Consider the following 24,149-nt stretch of genomic DNA (forward strand, 5'->3'; position numbering starts at 1 on the left):
TTGTTCCGTCAAAGCTAACCACCAAGCTCCTAGACGTAATGATACTCTTTGTCACAGAATTTTGGACTTAATAACTTTCAGACCCCTAGTATGTGCAGATTGACACTACTTCTGCCATGCTGATCTTGACCACAGGCATCCCAAAGGATAGTGTTGCTCCTCGTTCACCAATGACTGCATGATTAAGCACAGCCCCAACTCCTGCATTAGATTTGCTGATGACTTCACCATTGAAGGCCTCATCACCAACAATAATGGGACACCTTAAAGAGATGAGTCTTGCCCTCTGACATATTGGTTCCAAGAAATCAATCTCTCACTTGATACCAACAACATCAAGGATTTGGTCATAGACTTCAAGAAGAAGGGGATAAAACACACTCCTATCTACACTGGAGAAGATGCTGTGGAGGAGTACTAATACACCAAACCTTTGGCAGCTACTGACTTGGAAACATAATATGAAGTGACATCCATCCACTTTGCAAATATTTGTAAGCATGTGCACTTCATGTCCAGTGAAGTTTTTGGGAGCCCCAAAAATGTTAATAGAGCTCCTAAACAGTATTCAGATTTCTACCAGAATATTGCTTCTGGAAAAAGTAATGTATTACTGAATATCCAATTACTGACCTTCATGTAGGCTGGATATACAGTCCAGTGTGCAACAGCTACACTTGTTCTTTACAAATCACTAGGTTTTGTTGATAAGCTCAAAGTTTATTTTTACAATATATACAAAATACAGAATAAATAACTTTTAGACAGTGGCTGTATGTTTTGGCATGCTTTCTAAAAATATTTTGTTTCATCTTTGTTACAGGGTGTGCACTAACCATTATCCTCCTCATGAGGGCATTAGACCCCCTTGGTTATGAAAAAGAAATGTTACAGTGCTTCCAGACATTGAAGGTAATCAGTGTGACAAAGATGTTTTTGTTTTTCAAATGTCATAGGATCCATTGTAAAGTAATTGAAGAAACCACTGTCATTATAATTTTGGATATGGCGGACTCTTGTCAATCACTCTTTTTTTTGTTTTTTATTTGGTATACTTTATTAATCCCCAAGGGGAAACTGTCTTTTTGCATGACCTTTGGGAAGTTTAGTAAATTTACTGCACATTATTTTTACAAGTTGAGGTCTTTCTATTCCACTTGTAAGATTTGTCCTCTAAGTTATGAATTAACATATTATTTCTCTATTATCTTATGGTTGTTTGCACTCCTGCAGTCTCCCACTGTCAGTTTTGTTATTCAGCTCACAACATACAAAAAGCACTTTTATTCTGCCTTTTTTGTTTTGGCATATACCAAGACACACTTAAAGTATACATCTTGGCAGCATCCCAGCACCATGTCAGTGGACCCACGCTCATAAACATTAATAGTGAGCCCATGTTGAATCAACATGTGTATATATATATATATATATATATATATATATATATATATATATGATGACTGTAGATACTGATTTCTCAGATTTTTCCAGTAGATGGCAACAACTTGTAGTGCTTTGCAAAAGTATTCAGAAGTATACAGTGATATTAAAGGGCGGCATGGTGGTGCAGTGGTGGTGCAGTGGTAGCGCCGCTGCCTCGCAGTAAGGAGACCTGGGTTTGCTTCCCGGGTCCTCCCAGTGTGGAGTTTGCATGTTCTCCCCATGTCTGCATGGTTTTCCTCTGGGTGCTCCAGTTTGCTCCCACAGTCCAAAGACATTCAAGTTAGGTGCATTGGTGATCCTAAATTGTCCCTAGTGTGTGCTTGGTGTGTGGGTGTGTGTGCCCTGAGGTGGGCTGATGCCCTGCCCAGGGTTTGTTCCTGACTTGTGCCCTGTGCTGACTGGGATTGGCTCCAGCAGAGCCCTGTGACCTTGTGTTAGGATATGGAGGGTTGGTCAGTGACTGACTGACTTTGACAGTGATATTAGGGAATGATCTAAACTTGAATTTTTTTGAAGTTTTCACATGTGAAGTAGTGGATAACGTCCAAGCATTAACAGGGACTACTAAAAAGGTACTGAGTGATTTAGAAATTGTAGAGGGAGAAATGCTGTTTAGATTAAATATGCTGAAGTCTAACAATCACAATGACAAGAAAAAAATTATGCCAGAGTGTTTAAGGAGGTTAGTAAATACATATATATGCCGTTATTTTTTAATAACACATATTTTTAGAAAGTCACTGCAGACTGGGGAAAAAATTCTAAGGACTGGAAAAAAAAGCAAATATCATATAAAAAGGACAATCAGGCAGATCAACATAAGTGTAGGTCAGTAAGCTTAACATGTATCGTGGGTAGATTAATGAAAGGAATTATTAAGTCAAAGATTGAGCAGCACATAGCATGAACAGTAGTGTTTGCAAATAATCAACATAGTTTCAGATGGGGAAGTTGTGTTTTACTAATATTCTGGGATTCAGTGAGGAAGCAACGAAAGGATACGATTGGAGAGGTGCATATTATGTTATTTACCTGGTTTTTTAAAAGGTATTTGATAAAGTCCCACATGAGAGACTAGCAGTAAACCTCAGACAAGTGGGAATTCAGGGTGCAGTGTGTAGATGGGCACAAAATTGGTTATGGTAGCATAGGGTTATGGTTTGAGGAACTTTATGAGAATTAGCTGATTTTTAAAAGTGTTGTCTCTTAGTGCTTAGTTTTAATGCTGCAGTAATTTTTAATATATACATTAACTTGGTAGGACTATAAGCAACAAGCTGGTTAAGTTGGCAGATGATGCCAAGCTAGGTGGGATGGTAGATAATCTAGAATCTGTCAATTCATTACAGAGGGACATGGACAGATTTGTAGAAATGCAGAAATGTTAGATTTAAAGTACTCCTCATGAGAAAGACGTGGAGCTTGCCACAATCAACATCTAGACCAGTGATGGCGAACCTTTTAGAGACCAAGTGCCCAAACTGGAACCCAAAACCCACATATTTATTGCAAGTGCCAACATGGCAATTTAACCTGAATACTGAGGTTTTAGTTTAGAAAAAACAACTCATACATTAACATCTTTTGTCTTAAAAGAAAAACACAATAACAGAGCTTTCAATGATACAAACAACTTTTTACTGAAAGGTAAAAGTTTGCATTTGGCATGCTTTTGAACAATTAATGTGATTTTTGCTGTTGTATGCATGCTGATAATTTGTCTAACCTTGGCTCATACTTTGTAAGTTTGAGAGCAACACATGCAGCACTCAAATCATCTGTTAGTCTGTTTCTGGTGTCAGATTTGATATAATTTAAAGCTGAAAACAGCTGCTCACAAGCATAAGATGATCCAAACAAAGTAAGGAAAGCAATCCCAAGTGCTTTCATTGACTTAAAATTAATTGGCAGAGAATTACGCACTTTAAGGATTTCAGTTTCAGAACTAACTGTGCTGTCCTTTGTCATCCCTTCTATCTTCTCAAGTGTTTCACGTAGGTCTTCCCCATTTATCTTCGTTCCTGTTCTCTCTCTGTTTTTTTTACCCTTTCCATCTGCCTTACGCTTCTATTATATATTACGGGGACGTGGATCAGGTGTGGCAATTACCATCTCCCGGCAACAATTACAGATGCGGTCGACTCCTCACCTGTGCACTTAAGAGATGACCCACCTGCATCATGAAGCTCCCGGAAACCGCTCCGGCCACACTACCACACCCCCCCTCTAAGCCACGAGTGCGGCGATTATCTATTACGACTGGCCTTTTTAATTTTGGGCTGTGGACCCACTATACCACATCCCCCTCCAACCTAGCTCCTCTCCAACCCCACCACGGAAATCACCTTTACCACATGTGAGCCGTCCGTCTTACCCCAGTCAGGAAGGGAGGAAGTGCTCCCATTGGGCTGCTGGGCAGAGTGGCGGATGATGTCAGAAATGTCCTCAGGAACGTGTGAAGAGGGGGAATGGAGCAGACTGGCCCCGCGTCCCTCTGGCTTTCTAGTAGCGAACTCTGTGCTGGGGTGACGGCATGCGTGCCCACTCTGGCACGCGTGCCATAGGTTCGCCACCACTGATCTAGACAGATGTACAGAAGTAGTTTAGGCACAAGTCAAAAAAGGTTATATTTAAGCTTTATAACATGCTGGTGAGGCCTCACCTGAGTAATGTATTCAGTTTTGGTCTCTGGGCTACAAAAAAGACATAACAGCACTATAAAATGTCCAGAGAAGAGTGACTAGGCTTGTTCTAGGACTGCACGGTATGACTTATGAAGAAAGATTAAATGAGTTTAACCTTTTCAGTTTAAGCAAACAGAGGTTAAGAGGTGACATGAATGAAGTTTTCAAAATTATGAAAGGAAATTTCGGAGCAGTATAAAAATGTATAAAAAATTCCTGCTGATACAATGTTCACATACTCTTTGCCAGAGGATCTCCGAGGGACTTCTGGCATTCCCACCCAGTTTTGGCTTCATCCAGTGTTAATTTTTAGAAATCAAATTCTTTAACTTATGTTTTCTTAAGCTAGACACACAGTCAAAATCGCAAACTATATTGAAAAACTTTTTATAAAATCTTAAAGTGAGGTTTAGGATACAATAAAGAAAATAAGTTAATGAATCAGAGAGAAAATCACACAAGACCTGCTTTATGCTTATTTTTTTGTTTTAAGAATCCACTTTAAATTCCCCAAATGAATTGTAAGTAGATTAATTTAAAATATCACTTAACATAAAGTAGACAAAAATATAAATGAAACAGTAGCTGCCAATTCACTAGTGATAACAAACAGAATGTTCATTACTGGGCTACAGTTGTACGCATTAATTCACATTTTCAAAAATATATGAGAACATAATTTTAATCATTAAATTAAAAAGGCTGTTTTGTTACAGTGAATAAATCAAAGGGCAACATCGACAATTTGGATGCTTTTATAGACCAAATCTAGAAGCCACAGGTGTGCACACAGGTAGAACTTGAAATCTCTGGTTAATGTGTCATTAAGTGAGGTATTGTGATTCATGTAAATGGGTACACTGTCAGTCAGTCATTTTCTAACCCGCTTTTGTCCTAAACATGGTCGCTGGGTGTGGGGGGTTTAGGGGGTCTGCTGGATCCTATCCCAGCTAGCACTGGGGGAAAGGCAGGGAAAAACCTGGACAGGGTGCCAGTCAGTTGGAGGGTACACACACCCTAAGCACACACTGGGGCCAATTTAGGATTGCCAATTCACCTAACCTATATTCTAAAAAACCTAACCAGCATTTTTTGGACTGTGGGAGGAAACTGGAGCACCTGGAGGAAAACCATGCAGACACAGGAGAAAATGCAAAAACCATGCAGGGAGGACCCAGAATGCAAACCCTGGATAGGTACAGTGAACTTTCCAAATTAAATAAATGAATAATCCTATTTGTATATGACCTCATGTGCATATTTGTTTACTTGTACTGTACTGTATATCCTATTACAGCTTTTTAACCAAAATTTTTGAAAAAACAAATTCAATAAAAAAAAGTTAATTACATATTAAATGTAACATGTTAATCAAATGAATGGCACTACAGCAAACACCACTGGCATTTAAGAAATAATGTTCACATATGGCAAATATTTAAATGAACCAACTTTCTCACAGCCATTAAGTAAGTAGTCCTAAGTGAACTATGAACATGCCCTTACATATTCTGGGAGAGAGTTAGCAGAGCTTGCTCTCAAAGATGACATTTTACACAAACTCTGCCTTGCATGTTGACTTACTGTACATGCTTATTGTTTCAACCTTTGGGAAAGATTTATTTGTGTATTTACAGGTTATAGTATTGTAATTTAAATGCAGTATTTAGTCACAAGTTCATAATTCAAATGATGCTGTTAGTTGTCAGTTATAATTTCCTGCATTTTGTAACACAAATGCTTGTTTTTTGGACAATGACTGTTAATCCTGTGCATGTTCCTTTTTTGATTTAGGCAACTGACCCAATGCGCACTGCATATTTTGATGACCTACTGAGCAAGTTTATTATTGAGAATAGTATACTGAAGATGGAGTATGCAGAATCTCGTGTTGTTGACTTGTCCAAAAAGGCAAGTTCTCTCTGGCCCGGTTTTCACTAAATAACTTTTATGTTTGAATTCTTTTAAAGCTCAAGTTATTATTCATCCACATGTGACTGATGTTCATTGTTCTGTTATAGAATTTGACAAACCTCTGTCACTTAGACCAGATGCAGCTGGTTACACACATGAACCTGACAAGTAACCGTCTGAAAAGCCTGCCCATCCATCTGTCTATGATGCAGTGCCTAGAAGTAAGTGGGGCTGGACTTGTTGATCTGAGATGGTTTTCTGAAATACACACTGTCCTGCGTTTTAGTTACACTTTTAGCACTCAATATGTTAATTCAAAGTTATTTAAGCTCCTTGTGTATTCATTTTTGTTACTAATGGAAAGGATCAAAAAAACAAGCTGTCGACACTTCCCTTTATTTTTTATACTCTATATTTCCAACTGTTCCCCTTCCTATACATTCTTTGATTCTCCTGATAAAATGAATTTGCTAGAACACACCCCCTCCAAGCTTGGAAAGTGTTGTACCCATACTGGCTGCAGATTATAGGAAGGAAGCACTAACCAAACCGGTTTATTTTTTGCAATTGTTTTTGATGGATAAGTGTTAGCCAGTCAGACAGCTGTTTCCCCAGTCTACCAAGAAAAAGTGTAGGGTGGTATCCATGGACCATTTTGATTTTCTGATTGATTATTTAAGTTCAAAAATTCTTAGGGCTGTTTCTTTAAATCTCAGTGTTTAGTACTTTTTAACCCCTCTTTATTTAATACAGTACCTTTCATAGGAAGTACTTTCCAAAGGGAACATTCATGACACCCCTCACAAATAGGTCCATCAGCAAGAATACAATACAAATAGTGAATAATAGTATATTAAGCAAAAAATACAGCATATTATCGACTTTTCCACAACATAGTCTTTATCAGCCCAGTTGTGAGAGGTATTGTTAGCACAAAGTGTTGGTTTGACTAGATATTTCATTGTTGCAAACAGAGCAGAACTACCTTAACTGACAAGGTTGAAATAGTCATTAGCTTGTATTCCTATACCTTGTCTTTTCCTTTGCTACCCTATATTTCACTGACTGGTCTTCTGTTCTTTCTTCCATTACCCCATATCTGAGAGACGTCTTTTTTGAAAGACTCCCCAACGTAGCCACAGCGAACACCAGGCTGTGTTTCTGATCAGTGCTTCTTGTGGTTTTGCACATACTAGAGATTGTGATGAGCTGACAGACATTTGCTTGTAATTTTTAGCCTCACTGTCTGGTTAAGCTTGTTTGTTCTGTCGCATCTTTCAATCTATTCAGTCTGTGTTTGTTTTTTTTCTGTAACCTGTGCCACTCCCCTACACATTTTTAAAAGTCTTAAATGTTTCTAGTGTGTTTATGAAATTCATGTCCCCCCTCAAAAATAGATAATGACGTCATCTCAGTTAGTTCATTGAACAAGGCAATGCTTCTTCTAGGGAGATCTGCTGTCAGCTTTAAAGAATACAACATCATCACTCTAAGCTTTTGGGTGTGGTGGGCATGGCCCTGTACTCCCTACTCTATAGGAAAAATGCCCTTGGTGTTTCTGTTATTGCAACAAACAAAATGTTCATCTTTGTTTTATCCCTCAATAGGTCCTAGAGGCCAGTGATAATGAGATTGAATCTCTGGAAGGCCTGGTGCAGCTACCTCGGCTGCAGGAGATTTCCTTGCAAAACAACCGTATCCTTACTCCGCTTGATATCATCTGTGCTGTTCTTTTCTTCTTTTTTATTAGAGAAGTATAGTGAAGTGGTAATTTAAGTATATTTAAGTAGGAGCCTTATGATGTAGAGCTTTTTCAGTAATGAAGCTGTGCATGAACATACAGTTTTCCTCACAAACAATAAGTGTAAAAGAGACTAAACGTTTCTAAAAACCTGATAGAATTTTATTTCATGGCTAGTTTTTTAATTTTCTACTTTCATGAGGAGAACTGTTAGAAGAAAAGGTAAGGAGACAGAGATACTGAAATTATGTTTTCAACAACTTTTTTGGTTCTAGATACAGTTAAAAGCAAAGGTTCTCAGCTCAGTTCTTATGATTAAACCTTGTGCTTACCAAAATCGATGTCCAGTCTTTCTCTGAAATAGGTATCAGTTGCCATCTTTAATAAACTGTCTTGGCAATAGAACCATAAAGGTTTTGCTGTTCATCAACAAAGCGTGGGTTTAGTTATGAGCCCTGGTGCAAAGGAATATTTTGATCCCTCCAATCATATTTATGCTGTAACCACTGCTGGCTTATTTTTATTGTAAAGATCAGCCAAAAGTATACCCAGTGTGTGAGAATCTATAGGAAGAAAAGTTGGTGAGCTCACTAAGCACATTGGCATCATTAGGAAGAACATTTATTCAAAGTGCTCATTCAAGAACAGGTAGCCTTTCTTCTGGAGAATATCAACTGACAAGTAGAATGTTGTGTTCAGTATATGTTTTAGATAGTTGCTACACTAATGTAGGAGTGGGTTTCTGGGCAAAAGCTCAGATACAACCAGAGAACTGTGTATGACCTCAGGCTGAGATCCTGGCTGGACTGCCTTTTACCACTCACTGAGATGAGAGAACTATTTTGTAACCCAAAGGTCTCAGATTGATTAGGCTACTGGCAGGGAGCACTTAGCTGCAACACCATAGAGTGAATTCCCAGACTGAGATAGTTGCACAGATGCTTTTGTGTTGGTGACACTTAAATGAAAAAACCTTTTGTTATCAGCAATGTCCCTCCTTTTAGCTGCTTGTAGACATACTTTCTATGGGCCCAAAGAAAGTATTTTGGTTATTTTTGTGATCTAGAATTAAATATACTTGTATTTTAACTTTTAAAAGAAACTGCAATATGCCTAACAACAATCATGCAGTGCTTCAGTGGAACACACATGCACTAAGACCCATCTCATAAATAGACAGATATGTTGGAAAGGTTCTATGTAAGATAAACATAGAATGTTGGTAGGTACACTTACAGTACATAAATACATTATTGATACTAGAAGGGAAATTTCAGCATTAATACATAAATAACACACAGAATGCACTTGATGTGAAACAGTAAGAAAGATAAATAAGCAGGTACTGTACATAAATAATTATATTGTTCATTTAGGTAATAAAAGTTGCTAAATAATTTAGGAAATGTACTCATTGCGTAACATTCAGGTGCGTTTAGGGACTTTGATTTGAAGGTTGAAATTTTTTTGTTACTTTATCAATGAGTTAGTTATTACTTTTTTATTAAATATTTGTGTAACTGTGAGTCATATTCAAAAACAACTGAAAATAGAATTCCATGCATCAGTAGACTACATTTAATACATACTTTTTAACGGTACTTTATGGTGTCATGTAGTTAAAAATGTAACCCAAATAGGCTTGTAGTGGCTCAATAGTTTTCATTGACACAAAGTCCAATTAACGTGATTTAAAAATGACATTGTGGCGGCACGGTGGCACAGTGGTAGTGCTGCTGCCTTGCAGTTAGGAGACCCGGGTCCCTGCGTGGAGTTTGCATGTTTTCCCCGTGTCTGCGTGGGTTTCCTCCAGGCGCTCCGGTTTCCTCCCACATGCAGGTTAGGTGGATTGGTGATTAAAAATTGGCCCTAGTGTGTGTTTGTTGTGTGGGTGTGTTTGTGTGTGTCTTGCGGTGGGTTGGCACCCTGCCTGGGATTGGTTCCTGCCTTGGGCCCTGTGTTGGCTGGGATTGGCTCCAGCAGACCCCTGTGACCCTGTGTTCGGATTCAGTGGGTTGGATGATGGATGGATGGAAAAATGACATTGTTTGATGTGCGGTTATTGGTCGTGGAAGGTGCAGTATGTGACTACTTGAAGTTTAAATTTCTTTAACATAAAATCTTTTCAAAGAAATACCCAAAGAGTTAAAAATCAGTTAAGATCATGGTAAATTGTTGACCCTGATGGTGAGCAGGTCTTGAGTTTTGCAAATAAATTATAGTCAGAGAAATGTCAATTCAGTACATTGTGCAGATAATACGGCTGTGAGGTTGTTTTTAGCGTAACTTCAATACTAAGTACATTTTTGTTCACTACACAGTCACAGAGTGATACTTACATAATTCCTTTCCTCTTTCATTTGTTTCTAGGTAAGTGAGTTTTTGTCCCCAGGGGACACAGTTGACTCTAGGTCTTTTTTTATATATTTTCAGTGTTTATGAACCAATCCAAATTACTGTCCAGGTGCTCCCCCAGGTACTTTTATACTTGAACAATCTCAACTTTTACTCCTGAAACTTAAGATGAAAGCCAGGGAAACTTTCCTTTTCCTGGAATCCAAAAACATCTCCTTGGTTTGGCTAACATTGTACTGCAGGTGTTTCAATCCACACTAAAAACACACAGTGATCTATAGGGTCTCTTTACTCTTCCTTACTCTTCTTCCTTTTCACCACTTATACACCCCAGGACTGTACAGTCATTTGGAAATTTAATGCAGGTATTTCAGAACTGTACTTAGGCTCTAATGTGCATTGAGTGAATAGGAATAACGCTAGTCTTTTGTGATGACTGTTGCAAACTACTTGTTCTGACACACAGCTCTATAGCCTCAAAAATTGTGATCTGCCTATTGGCCAACCCTACTATTGGTAAGATGGCAACTGTTGCTGGTGGTATGTGCTTTTTATTTACTGTCACAAATCTAATAAATAATGTGTTCCAGTTATTTCACATTAGGCTATGTGATTAGGCCAGTCTAGCCTATATGTATGTAAAACAGGTTACATATTGTATCTAGTATGCTTCAAGTAAAATAACATTCTAATCTGATATTCAGTTGAGGTCACTGATTTGACTAATCCCCCCCAAGGGGACCCAAATTATTTTCCATGCTTCTCTGCTACTTTGTTGACTAGCTGTACATTTTTCAAGTTGTGCAATACCAAAAGTGCAACACTAACACTAGTATTGTATAATTGGTAACTCAAGACTTTGCAACAAATGTAACAACAGTTGAAACTCCGCTTTCAAAGTAATTTATTCTAAAGAGGGTCATCCTTAGGCAACGCACTTCATCCGTGCTTCATAATCCAGAATCTCCACAGAGTACCTACGGAGTATGGGTGCACAAAATATGACTTGTTTAAAAAGGTATTTCTTTTATTTTGCGTTCTTCACTTGAGTACAACTGTTGAACTTTCAAAGGTTTTGTACATTATTTATTGGTACAATATTGACTTCAGTAATGAAAAAAGTATCTAAACCAACAAAGTTTTCACACTAGAGTTGTTGAATCAGTTGTATAAAAAAGAGTAGTCATTACATTTAAATAAAGATATCTGTGATTAGAAATTACATTTGCAATAATGTTTCCTTGGGTACTTATTTATGTAACCATCTCTCTGGGCTGTGTTGAGGTGTACAAGAATGTACATTAGTTTAACATTGCACAAGTCGCTATCTATAAAGATTTAACTTTTTAATTAGGCTTACCTCAATGGTGAATGATATATAAAATGCACATGTTTTACCCTGACTGAGCTCCTGAAGGAAATCCGTAGATTGGGCCGGGAAATAATGTGTCTGGGTGCTTTGCAAAGTGGGAACATGTTATTGTTACACACAAATTTTAGAATACAGTGTCAATTACAGTACTACATTGCTGGTGTATTTTGGTGTTTAGAAATATATGTTGTTGGGTGTTTTCAAATATTTCAAACCCTGATTTAGACTGATAAGCATCCCTTCTGGATCATGTTACTACCTTGTTTGAACGTTTGCAGGGTTAGGTTCCACTTTTCTTTTTTCCTTACCCAAAAAGTCATGCTTAGAAAATTGGTGGTTGAAAAACTAAAGTTGTAAATGGTGTTGGCTTCGGCTTAAAATGGTTGAAATGACAGAATGTGGTAATCCGATGAGCTATCTAATAGACTGCTTCATACTTCCATAGTTTGAAGCACTAAATGTCTCCATTGTGGATAACTAAGAATGATGTTTCAGATCTACAGTGTTATTGTGCAACTTCATTTCTGTAAAGGGGAAAATATGGTTAAAGGTTATTTTCATACTGAAAAGGAAAAAGCAGGAAACACAAGGAGAAGGAGAGAACAAAGCCAGGGCAGATGAAAGTGGAAAAAAGGAGAGAGTAGGTGTGAAAAAACACTGCCATAAGAGACAATTGAGAGATTAAAAAGTTAGTCAGTCATTAAGATGTGGAGAAATGTGTGATCCCAGATTGAGAATGAGGTAAGCTTCTTCTGGTTTTCTTTGATAAGTGCCTCTGAAGCCCTGTAAAAGAACACAAACAGGGAAATTACTGTGTCTTTGATTACTATAATAGATTTTGTAAGGTTTTTAATTTTAATGGTTCAAATATGCTCTCTGACATGGTCTGTTAGCCATCTCCCATTTCTGTGTCCTACAACACCATGGGTTTGCACCCGCTTTCACAACCACAGATGTGAGTGCTCTGGTTAAGACTAAAACCATAATGAGAATATAAACTTGTGTCTTTAGTAAACCAAGCAGTGACAGTAGTTGAATCAAAGAGGTGCATAGACTCATGTCACTGCTCCTGAGATGGCCATATCTGCGGCCTGCACCTAGACCTGCTACTTAGGAGCAGGATTGCGAAGTTGGTCATTTTCATCTCAGCATAAAGGAAATTGTAGACTAAGACCATACTGAATTCATTTATGATTACTCTCAGGGTGATAGGAGCTTTTGAAAGCCAGAGTAGTCAGGTAGTAAACAGAACTAATTGCAATTAATTGATTTATTTTATTAAATCAGTATTGTTTCCTTAACAAATATTTCTTTCCAGGGATTTCCAAGATCGGTGACCTCCGCCCACTAGCATCTTGCCCTTCACTTATACTGCTTAATCTTAAAGGCAATCCCATCACTGAAGTTCCAGACTTCGAGTCAGAGCTGTCAGAGCTGCTGCCAAGCCTCAAGGACCTTATTGTGTGATGGATCAGAATGACTAACCACTCATATCAATAGACCTGGCAGATAACACACTCTCATCATACAAGGTTGTCTAAGTGCAGGATGTCATGTGGCCATCAGTCCCTTGGCAGATTAGTGTTTGTTCTGTATTTTGCCATTTGTAGACCTGACAGCTGCAGTTCACCCAGCTGTGCCTAGATACTCCAGAACTGGTGTGTCACTCACTTTTCATCAATTTGTCAGGCTCCCCATTAGCGCTCAGATTACCAGGGACCTGCAGTCCCTGCAATGAGAGGTACCTGCTCTGCCAAACTGGACAGAATGATCATTCATCTTTTAGCAGTCTGTTCAACCTAAATTTTCTTTACCAAAAGAGACAGTGAATACCACAGCCATGTAGCCTGTTGCTGGGACAAAGTATGGTACCAGTCTTACTAGTTAAGAACAACCACATGTATGTGACTTACAAAATCTGAAATCTTTCTGGTAATACTGAAGATCTACAATATTGACCTCTCAAAATTTGTTCTTGGTCCTTCAACACCATCAACTATGTTTATTTATTGCTGCAAGAAGAGACACTATCAATATTGTCCTGCTGCCAATATTTAATAAAAACCTCATGCATAGTTGTCTGTGCCTGCTTAAGCATCATTTGCTGATTCAGTATTATAACAATAGGATGACTGAATATTTGAAAGATTACCGATAATGTATGAGAGATAAGAACCAGGCTGCAGTCTGTCTAATGACCACTAGATGGGAGAAAATGCTCTGCAATCAATTAATGCCAGCTTTGTCCTGCCTGTTAAAGATTATTTTATACTTTTAGCAAAATTTCACACTTTGTTTCATGTGTGGTGAAACAACTTTTCAGTGTTCAGGATAAAGAAAAAAAGATATACGCGAATTAATCATAAGGGAAAAGTGTATTTGATTTTATTACCATTATCTCACTAGAACACTGGCCTCTTTGTATGACTTTGATAAAAGAAATTCCAGTGAAAGTTGTAAACTTGTTAAGCCCTGATGTGTAACACAGGAAAGGAACGGATGAATTGAAGGAGGGAGGAGACATAGACAGGTAAGTCTAATTATGTGCAGTCTTATTATGTGTCTGAAAGAAAGTAAATGGTGCCAGTAGACTGTTTCGAGTCAAGGTGTGGAACATCCTAGTCAAATACTTCAGAATGGCTGTCAGTTTATCTTGGCTAAAGTTAAGTCCATAGGTACTTGTAGCAAAAGACATATTCAATGCCTTACTTTCTTTTTTATCTAATATAATGAAATTTAGGATTACATTACAATGAATAAATTATTCATCAGTAATACATATAGCACTATCATATTCAAGTCATGTAAGTTACCCTCTCTCGGTAGACTGCGGTAAATGAAAAATATTTCATATGAAGTAATTACTCAAAGGAACTGTAATATCCAAAGGTTTAGCAGACATTCTGCATGTTTAATTATTTGAGGACAACACATGCAAATGTCTGCCTATTTCTAAAGCACTTTTGGACTTTTACTCGCAAAGTGTGTTCAGTGTGTAATGTTAAGTAAAACCAGACTTTCCACCATGTTAGGTGGGTTAGAATTATTCCTGTTGTACAAGATAAGATGACGCACAAGAAACGCACTATAGGTTAAAACATTAGATTATTCTTAATAAGTAATGCCCCCTTGGGTGTTACTCCAAACAGAGCTACTGGAGAGTTTGGGATTACTTGAGTCCAAAACTGTTTGATAAATAAGAAATTACTTTATTTCAATAAGATCTGAGCAGAGGATGTTTCCTAAACATGTGACTTTGTAAAGGAAGGTGTCTGACAGTGTCGCTCATGATTAGATTCACACACATTGAAAAGAAGTATCTTATGGAGGGAAGATATTATTGTATTATTTGCAAATCTAAATGAAAGTTCCCAGTCCCAAACCTGCCTCAGATAATACAGAAGTGCACTTTTTAAATAGCCATGGTATAATTTGGAGATAATAAAAGTATCTTTATGAAAACTAGAAAGCATAGGTATAACGTGAGGGAATATTTGGGAACTTGCTTAGTTTTTTTTTGTCTTTTTTTAAGTAAAATCAAACTTAAGATGACATAGAAGTCTATTCACATGATATACTAGGGGGCTTTGACCCCTGCTTGCTTCACTTGCCAACCCCTTTCTCCTCCCTGCCTGCGCTTTGCGCCATTGTGAAGAGTGTGGCTGAATGCACACCAAAGTGATGCAGTCGCTCCTTTGAAACGGTGATACAATGGAAAACAAGTAACAGTTGTTTTTTTTACCTCCTCTTTGCTTGATCAGCTACTGGCTTGCTGCTGCTTCCGTTCCGTGTGATTGGCATTTCAGGCGGCGCTTTGAACGTTTAAAAGCCTGTACAGCATCTGTCCTTTTGTCCTCAAACACTACACCATCTCTTTTTGCTTTTCCGTTATTTCACCGAGTAATATTTTCCGTTTGTTAGTGCTAATGTTATCTTTTCACTCATTTTTTTGAGACTTTCGAATTTTCCTACTTCCATTATCTAACCTGCTCTGCATGTGTGTCATGGGACTTGCCTACAAAGGTTGTAAGTATGACGTGACGTGGCTGTCTCACGGGATGTGAAAGTGTCTCTCTTCAAAAGATAAAGTCTCGTCCCAAGATTTTTTTGATTTAATAGAGACACAATTCTGTTAATCAAATTAATTTTGAACCCCAAAATTGTATACTGTATAACTCACTTTCATTTTCATATGCAACTTATCACATGCATATGGCTCAGCAATATAAAGCACAGTGACATCTGCATACATGATCATTTCTGTTGTTCCCTTATAATTCAAAATTAATTGAAGGAATTATTAAGGGTAAAATTGAGCAACACATGGCAATAACAGGAGTTTTACTGAACAGTCAGCATGAGTTCAGAAGAGGGAGGCCATGTTTTACTAACATGCTGGAATTCTATGAGGAATCAACAAAAGGGCATGATCAAAACGGAGCATATAATATTATTTATCTGGATTTTCAGAAAGATTTTTGATAGGGTGCCACATGAGAGGTTGGGCATCAAACTAAAAGAGGTGGGAGTTCAGGGTGATGTTTTTAGATGGGTGCAGAATTGGCTCAGACACAGGAAGCAGAGGGTGATGGTGTGAAGAACCTCATCAGAACTGGCCACTGTTAAGAGTGGTGTTCCACAGGGGTCAGTGCTAGGGCCGATGCTTTTTTTAATATATATAAATGATTTGGATAGGAATATAAATTCCTAAAAAAAAAGTTGGTTAAGTTTGCAGATGTTACCAAAATAAGTGGATTGGCAGATAATCTAGAATCCATTGAATCATTACAGAAGGATATGGACAGCATACAGGCATGGACAGATTTGTGGCAGATGAAATTTAACATAAGTAAATGTAAAGTATTACATGTAGGAAGTAAAAATGTTAGGTTTGAACACACACTGGGAGGTCTAAAAATCAAAAGTACAACTTACAAGACGGATTTAGGAGTCACAGTGGATTTAACACAATTAACTACCAGATAGGATTCAGAAGCCATTAAGAAGGCTAACAGAATGTTCGGCCCCCTGATGTGTGGAGTTCAAGTCACCGGAGGTTCTGCTCAACCTTTATAACACACTGGTGAGGCCTCATCTAGAGTACTGTGTGCAGTTTTAGTCTTCAGGCTACAAAAAGGACATAGCAGCGCTAGAAAAGGTCCCGGTAAGAGTGACAGGGCTGATTCCAGGGCTACAGGGCATGAATTATGAGGAACGGTTAAAAGAGCTGAGCATTTACAGTTTAAGCAAAAGAAGATTAAAAGGAGAAATGATTGAAGTGTTTAAAATTATGAAGGAAATTAGTCCAGTGGATCAAGACAGATATTTTGAAACGAGTTCATCTAAAACACGGGGACGGAGTTAGAAATTTGTTAAGGTTTAACTTTGCACAAACATTAACATCTTTACACAAAGAACTATAGACACTTGAGATAAGCTACCAAGTAGTATGGTAGACAGTAGGACTTTAGGGACTTTCAAAACATTACTTGATTTTATTTAAGAAGATCTAAGTGGATAGGGCTGGTGAGCTTTGATGAGCTAAATGGCCTGTTCTGGTCTACCTGTAGATTGTGCTAATGTTCTAATGATTCCAAATGAAATCAGTGAGAAAGGGCAACCCTATTTAGTTTCACATTTAAAAAAACAATCAGAATTGATTAACCTGAATGAAACTTTTTGGCTGGAATATAATAGTTTAATCCTTACAGATATTCTGGGTCAAAATAATAAATTTGTGTAATGCAGTAAATGTCTAACTCAGTTCAAATCTAATAAAATACTTTTTCTGCATTCAAAGACTGCAAGATCTCAGAAATCTCTGTTGGTGTTGGATTATATATCTTAGAAATTATTGAATATATTGTGAGGGTATGATAGCAACTGTCTGTCTTTAACAAATCCACTGTAAAACGTGTGAGACAATAGATGGTTTTAATAAAGGGTTCCAAATGCATTGTTGATTTTCCAATGACTTTTCTCCTACAGAGTTTTTAAAAATTTGATTGACTGGTGTTATATTAGCCTTTCTTTGTGTCCATGACAAGAATGATATATTCTTAGTAAAAGTTGTTATGTTTCTCTAGAATTCAATAAAATGAATATTCTGTGTGATGCCATTGTTTTTATAGACCTCAGTAGTGAGTGATCTTGCATAGTCGTCATCATTTTGACGATTTGACTAATTCATTCTGTAGACTTTCCAGTTTACAAATTATTTTTGGGTTTTCCAAAATGTTTTGTCCTGTATCTTTGGAGATATGTTTTTTGGTTTTTTTTTCAAAAAAAAGGTCAGTCTGTGTTAATATCGTTTTGATAAATTCTCATCTGCTAACGATAATGTTCTACTCTGCAGGGGGGTCCATATACCCTATTCTTGCAGTCTCCTTGATAGAGACCTCTCTCTCTGCTCTCTCAGAGAAAAGGCATATTGTACTAAGGATGTAATGTAGGAAGGTTGTCACTTGGCACACGTTAACATTTTCAGTTATCAGCAAAGAGCAGCAGTAGTTGTGGTAGTGTTAGTAGTACATACTTATATGCATTACACTGCCACTATTCAGGACCATGACAATGAAAAATGTTCTAAAATGCAGAACTGTATGTATTTAATATAAAGCATAAATCATTTAACCTGATGTACCCCATATTTCTGTTTCTATGTATAAGCATCCCATGGTTTGATGATGGCATGTCATGCCCTTGGCTTTTGAATTTGTACTTAGCGACTTAGAGAAATGGAGGATCTTGTCTCAGACATGTTGACTGAAAGTCTGGTGACTAAAGGCACTGTGAGTGAGCTTTAGCTTCCTGGGCAGTCTACTTTATACAAAATCCACCAGACAAATTTTAATTCAAGTTGTTTTCCTAACTCTTATTGGCTAAAACAAATGTTACTAGCTCTTCAACAGTTGCTTACCATCATTTATAAATGCTGTGCTTTGAAGAACCAAGCTGTTTTTCATTCTTTTCCAAAAAACATTTTTCAGTTAGAGTTCGTCTGAGTAAAAGCTTGAAGTCTACACCACTGCACATAATCCAGAATGGCAACCACTGACCAGCACTGCACTCAGGACAACAAACTAAGTTAGCACAGCACATTACACCTCAAATGGATTAAATCACTAATTACAAAATACTACTGCGAAATAAATGGCATTATTACAAGACTAGATTGTGTAGTGAAAAACTCTGATATGCTATATAGGCTCACACGGTATACCGGTACTGAAAAGCCCCAATTTTAAAATGCTATGGTACCAGATATTCACATAAACCCCTTCCCACCAACACTCGGCAGAGCAGCCAAAGAAAAGCCTGCTCATGTGTGCTGGAGACTTCACAAAGCCACGTGCTTCGACACAATTGAGACTTCATGGACACCCACCAAACCCCTCCACAAATGCTTTGACGTGATTGAGACTTCACAGGGCGTATCCTAGTACCGTTCTATCGCTTTGATGCCCATTTTATGCTATCATGAGGTAAGCATTGCACAGTGAAGCATGATGGGGCGTTGTACCAGGAAGGCTGGAATAACATTTGATATTGGGGGCTTGTGGCAGTCATCTGTTATTTGCTTTGAAGAAATTTTGGTGGTACTGGTACTGAGGTCCGAAAGCTGGTATTGAGTCAAAATTTTAGTACTATATTGCTGTTATGATTTGAGTTTTTTATCCGTAAAGAATTTTAATTTACTACAGTGATCCCTCGCTATATCGCGCTTCGACTTTCGTGGCTTCACTCCATCGCGGATTTTAAAGGTAAGCATATCTAAATATATATCAGGGATTTTTCGCTGGTTCGCGGATTTCTGTGGACAATGGGTCTTTTAATTTATGGTACATGCTTCCTCAGTTTGTTTGCTCAGTTAATTTCATACAAGGGATGCTATTGGCGGACGGCTGAGAAGCTACCCAATCAGAGCACTTATTACGTATTAAATAAAACTCCTCAATGATATACAATATGCTTCCCGCGTGGTGCTTCGCACACTTAAAAGCTCTAACAGCCCGTATTGATTTTTGATTGTTTGCTTTTCTCAGTCTCTCTCACTCTCTCTGACATTCTCTGCTCCTGATGGAGGGGACGTGAGCGGAGGGGCTGTTTGCACAGAGGCTGTTTGCTTAGAAGATACGGACGCCTGTAAAAAATGCTGAAAGACTTCCTTCACATTGATCCCTTCATTGAGGCCGCTTTATCGCGGGTGCTTCGTATACTTAAAAGCCAAACAGACCTTTTTGATTGTTTACATTTCTCTCTCTCTGACATTCTCTGTTCCTGACGGCGCTCCTTTGAAGAGGAAGATATGTTGGCATTCTTTTAATTGTGAGAAAGAACTGTCATCTCTGTCTTGTCATGGAACACAGTTTAAAATTTTGACTAAAGGGTGTTATTTCATGTCTGGAGGGCTCTAATAATGTTAAAAAAACGTATTTAGAAGGTCGTAAACAGGTTTTCAATGCTCTAACTGCGAAAATATTAGATTTATAAATAAAGAATACTACTTCGTGGAAATTCATTTATCTGTCTGGAGCGGATTAACCGTGATAAACAAGGGTTTACTGTATAACTGTGCGGAGAATATTTATAAACAGTGTGGGAGAGTTTCTAATGGCTTAAAATATATAAAAATAACCATACAAACATATGGTTTCTACTTCGCGGATTTTCACCTATCACGGGGGGTTCTAGAACGCAACCCCCGCGATCGAGGACGGATTACTGTATACATTTTATTATTTTCATTTTGAACTTGTTATTAAGTTTATTATCGTTTTGTGTGATTTTTCTTGGCTGCAGCCATGTTGTTTATGGCTACTTTGTGTTTTGCTTCCAAAAGTGACTGAAAGTCGTCAATGTCATGTGCCATCTCCTACTTAGGATGGTGGCACACAGTCGCAAATTGTAAAACGTAAACCTTGCGTGACAATTAGTCAAAAACCTTACTTAGGAATTTTCGTGTACTTTGACTTGATTTTTTGGTTAGTAATTTGGTTTTCATAACAGATCATTTTAACTCTCGATTTCAAATTGTGAATAATGTGTGACGGTGAGCCCTCTCTCATCTCCTGGTCCTTAAACAATACTCTCTTTCTGCTTAAATACTCTCCACCTTTCTAAATATTGTCAGTTTCCATGGTTCTCATAGTTTATGATCCTTTAAGAAATGTAAAATTATTGAGATGATGTTATTGCTGTTGAGTAGATGAGTAATCTAAAGCAGGGTTCTTGTAATACGTAATACTCTGTAATTACACATACTGGGAACTAAAGAAAGAACACTGGCAATAAGTTCATTATCATGACAGAGAGGTTAGCTGAAATTAGTCTAGTGTCATCCAGTTTCCCACTACAGTAATATAATGCTTTTCTGACTCACAAATTACCTCAAAGACCACAGAATTGCTTTATGAATTAAAAATCCCTCCTCTCGTCTTATTTCCATAACTGTAATGAAATACTGAACCTTTCCAACTCACCCTTCTGTAGCCTAGGTTGGTCTGACCTCAATAAAACTTAAGGTGTGAAAACATATTTTTCTCTTTTTAATAAGTGATTGATAAATGTAATGTATAATGAATGATCACAGTCACCCACTCTTTAGCTTTTATATTTCATGTTAGTAATTAGTAATTTCATTTTTAGGTTTTGAGTTTTCCTTAGAAGGCAGCCTACATTTAACTGTTGAAAAGTGTGAAGGGTAACCAGTAATGTGTCTCAGTAACAGAGGATAAGGAAGAAGTAAAATAGGAACAGCTCTGCTGCGTATCACTCCCACCCTCTCTAAATAAGGATAAGTTCCAGCAATTCAGAAACAGGACACACCACATGAACAGTCTCCTTCCGACAAGAACATAAAAATCTAGTAGAACAATCAAAAATAAACTTACTGATTCCTGATAAAAGTAACAATATTCCTCAAAAAATAATAACACTTCAATATTACTGATATTATATGTATGTAGTCCTGAATATAATCATACTTAAACTCTGTTATACCAGGGTGGGTCATTTATATGGATACACCTTAATAAAATGGGAATGGTTGGTGATATTAACTTCCTGTTTGTGGCACAATAGTATATGTGAGAGGGGAAACTTTTCAAGATGGGTGGTGACCATGGTGGCCATTTGGAAGTCGCCCATTTTGGATCCAACTTTTGTTTTTTCAATAGGAAGAGGGTCATTTGACACATCAAACTTATTGGGAATTTCACAAGAAAAACAATGGTGTGCTTGGTTTTAACGTAACAGGAAGTTAATATCACCAACCATTCCCATTTTATTAAGGTGTATTCATATAAATGGCCCACCCTGTAGAACAAGGCTAAAAGTAACAATACAGGAGCCATCATGAAAAGCAATGTTATTATTATCAAGATTATTAGCTACAGTATGATATTACTACAGTCTACAGTTACAAACAATTATTAATTTTCCTCACATTTAGAAAAAAATCAACAGTCAATCATCCTGAGTATTAATCCTTAAAATCATATTTATGTTATTAATATCAGCCAGAATTAACCTAAAAAGGGAAAAGACCAGCATCGGCCAATTAATCGATGAATAAGACACTTGGTAGAGCTAAGAGAGGTTGGGAGCATACGCTGATTACAGAGTTTTACTGCACCCACCACACGACGCGGGCGAACCACGCGGATTGAGATCCAAGTGCAGCCGTGCAACGGGTGACACCTCCGCACCACACTGAGACACTGTGAGGTTTTTTTATGGTGGCTGGAGTGCCAATCCTGCCATCAACCTCCAAGTTTTCCCTGTAAGTTGGAGAAGCTGCTTGCAGGACTGAATGCCGATTAACGGCTTACAGTAGTCAGGACGGAGTAAAATGACAGAATATATTAATAAGAATATACTATCAACAACATTCACGGGACATTGCTACAGAACAGTACTAAATCATTACCATTATGTAATAATATGGTTTATATTACTGTTGTTATGTTATTAAATTATTAACTAAAATACAGATAACTTAAAACTGCTACAGTGCCTCCGGAAAGTATTCACAGTGCATCACTTTTTCCACATCTTGTTATGTTACAGCCTTATTCCAAAATGGATTAAATTCATTTTTTTCCTCAGAATTCTACACACAACACCCCATAATGACAACATGAAAAAGGTTTACTTGAGGTTTTTGCACATTTATTAAAAATAAAAAAACTGAGAAAGCACATGTACATAAGTATTCACAGCCTTTGCCATGAAGCTCCAAACTGAGCTCTGGTGCATCCTGTTTCCCCTGATCATCCTTGAGATGTTTCTGCAGCTTCATTGGAGTCCACCTGTGGTAAATTCAGTTGATTGCACATGATTTGGAAAGGCACACACCTGTCTATATAAGGTCCCACAGTTGACAGTTCATGTCAGAACACAAACCAAGCATGAAGTCAAAGGAATTATCTGTAGACCTCAGAGACAGGATTGTCTCGAGGCACAAATCTGGGGAAGGTTACAGAAAAATTTCTGCTGCTTTGAAGGTCCCAATGAGCACAGTGGCCTCCATGATCCGTAAGTGGAAGAAGTTTGAAACCATCAGGACTCTTCCTAGAGCTGGCTGGCCATCTAAACTGAGCGATCGGGGGAGAAGGGCCTTTGTCAGGGAGGTGACCAAGAACCCGATGGTCACTCTGTCAGAGCTCCAGAGGTCCTCTGTGGAGAGAGGAGAACCTTCCAGAAGGACAACCATCTCTGCAGCAATCCACCAATCAGGCCTGTATGATAGAGTGGCCAAATGGATGCCACTCCTTAGTAAAAAGCACATGGCAGCCTGCCTGGAGTTTGCCAAAAGACACCTGAGGGACTCTCAGACCATGAGAAACAAACTTCTGTGGTCTGATGAGACAAAGATTGAACTCTTTGGTGTGAATGCCAGGCGTCACGTTTGGAGGAAACCAGGCACCGCTCATCACCAGGCCAATACCATCCCTACAGTGAAGCATGGTGGTGGCAGCATCATGCTGTGGGGCTGTTTTTCACCGGCAGGAACTGGGAGACTAGTCAGGATAAAGTGAAAGATGACTGCAGTAATGGTCAGAGACATCCTGGATGAAAACCTGCTCCAGAGCGCTCTTGACCTCAGACTGGGGTGACGGTTCATCTTTCAGCAGGACAACGACTCTAAGCACACAGCCAAGATATCAAAGGAGTGGCTTCAGGACAACTCTGTGAATGTCCTTGAGTGGCCCAGCCAGAGCCCAGACTTGAGTCCAATTGAACATTTCTGGAGAGATCTTAAAATGGCTGTGCACCGACGCTTCCCATCCAACCTGATGGAGCTTGAGAGGTGCTGCAAAGAGGAATGGGCGAAACTGGCCAAGGATAGGTGTGCCAAGCTTGTGGCATCATATTCAAAAAGACTTGAGGCTGTAATTGCTGCCAAAGGTGCATCGACAAAGTATTGGGCAAAGGCTGTGAATACTTATGTACATGTGATTTCTCAGTTTTTTTATTTTTCATAAATTTGCAAAAACCTCAAGTAAACTTTTTTCACGTTGTCATTATGGGGTGTTGTGTGTAGAATTGAGGGGAAAAAAATGAATTTAATCCATTTTGGAATAAGGCTGTAACATAACAAGATGTGGAAAAAGTGATGAGCTGTGAATACTTT

General features: G+C 38.1%; 1 protein-coding gene across 3 annotated transcripts in view; it reads left to right on the top strand.

Moving 5' to 3' along the window:
* rabggta (Rab geranylgeranyltransferase subunit alpha) overlaps positions 1-13,587 on the top strand; it is a 51,572-nt gene extending 37,985 nt beyond the window's left edge. For all 3 annotated transcript variants that reach the window (XM_039746354.1, XM_039746361.1, XM_039746368.1), the window contains 5 exons: positions 824-912; positions 5,925-6,041; positions 6,152-6,265; positions 7,652-7,739; positions 12,831-13,587. In XM_039746354.1, the coding sequence (XP_039602288.1) occupies positions 824-912; positions 5,925-6,041; positions 6,152-6,265; positions 7,652-7,739; positions 12,831-12,979 (557 nt within the window). In that variant the 3' untranslated portion in view covers positions 12,980-13,587. The remainder of the gene's footprint in view (positions 1-823; positions 913-5,924; positions 6,042-6,151; positions 6,266-7,651; positions 7,740-12,830) is intronic.
* Positions 13,588-24,149: the final 10,562 nt, after the last annotated feature.

The sequence above is a fragment of the Polypterus senegalus genome, chromosome 1 (assembly GCF_016835505.1).
Source record: "Polypterus senegalus isolate Bchr_013 chromosome 1, ASM1683550v1, whole genome shotgun sequence".
Lineage (NCBI taxonomy): Eukaryota > Metazoa > Chordata > Cladistia > Polypteriformes > Polypteridae > Polypterus > Polypterus senegalus.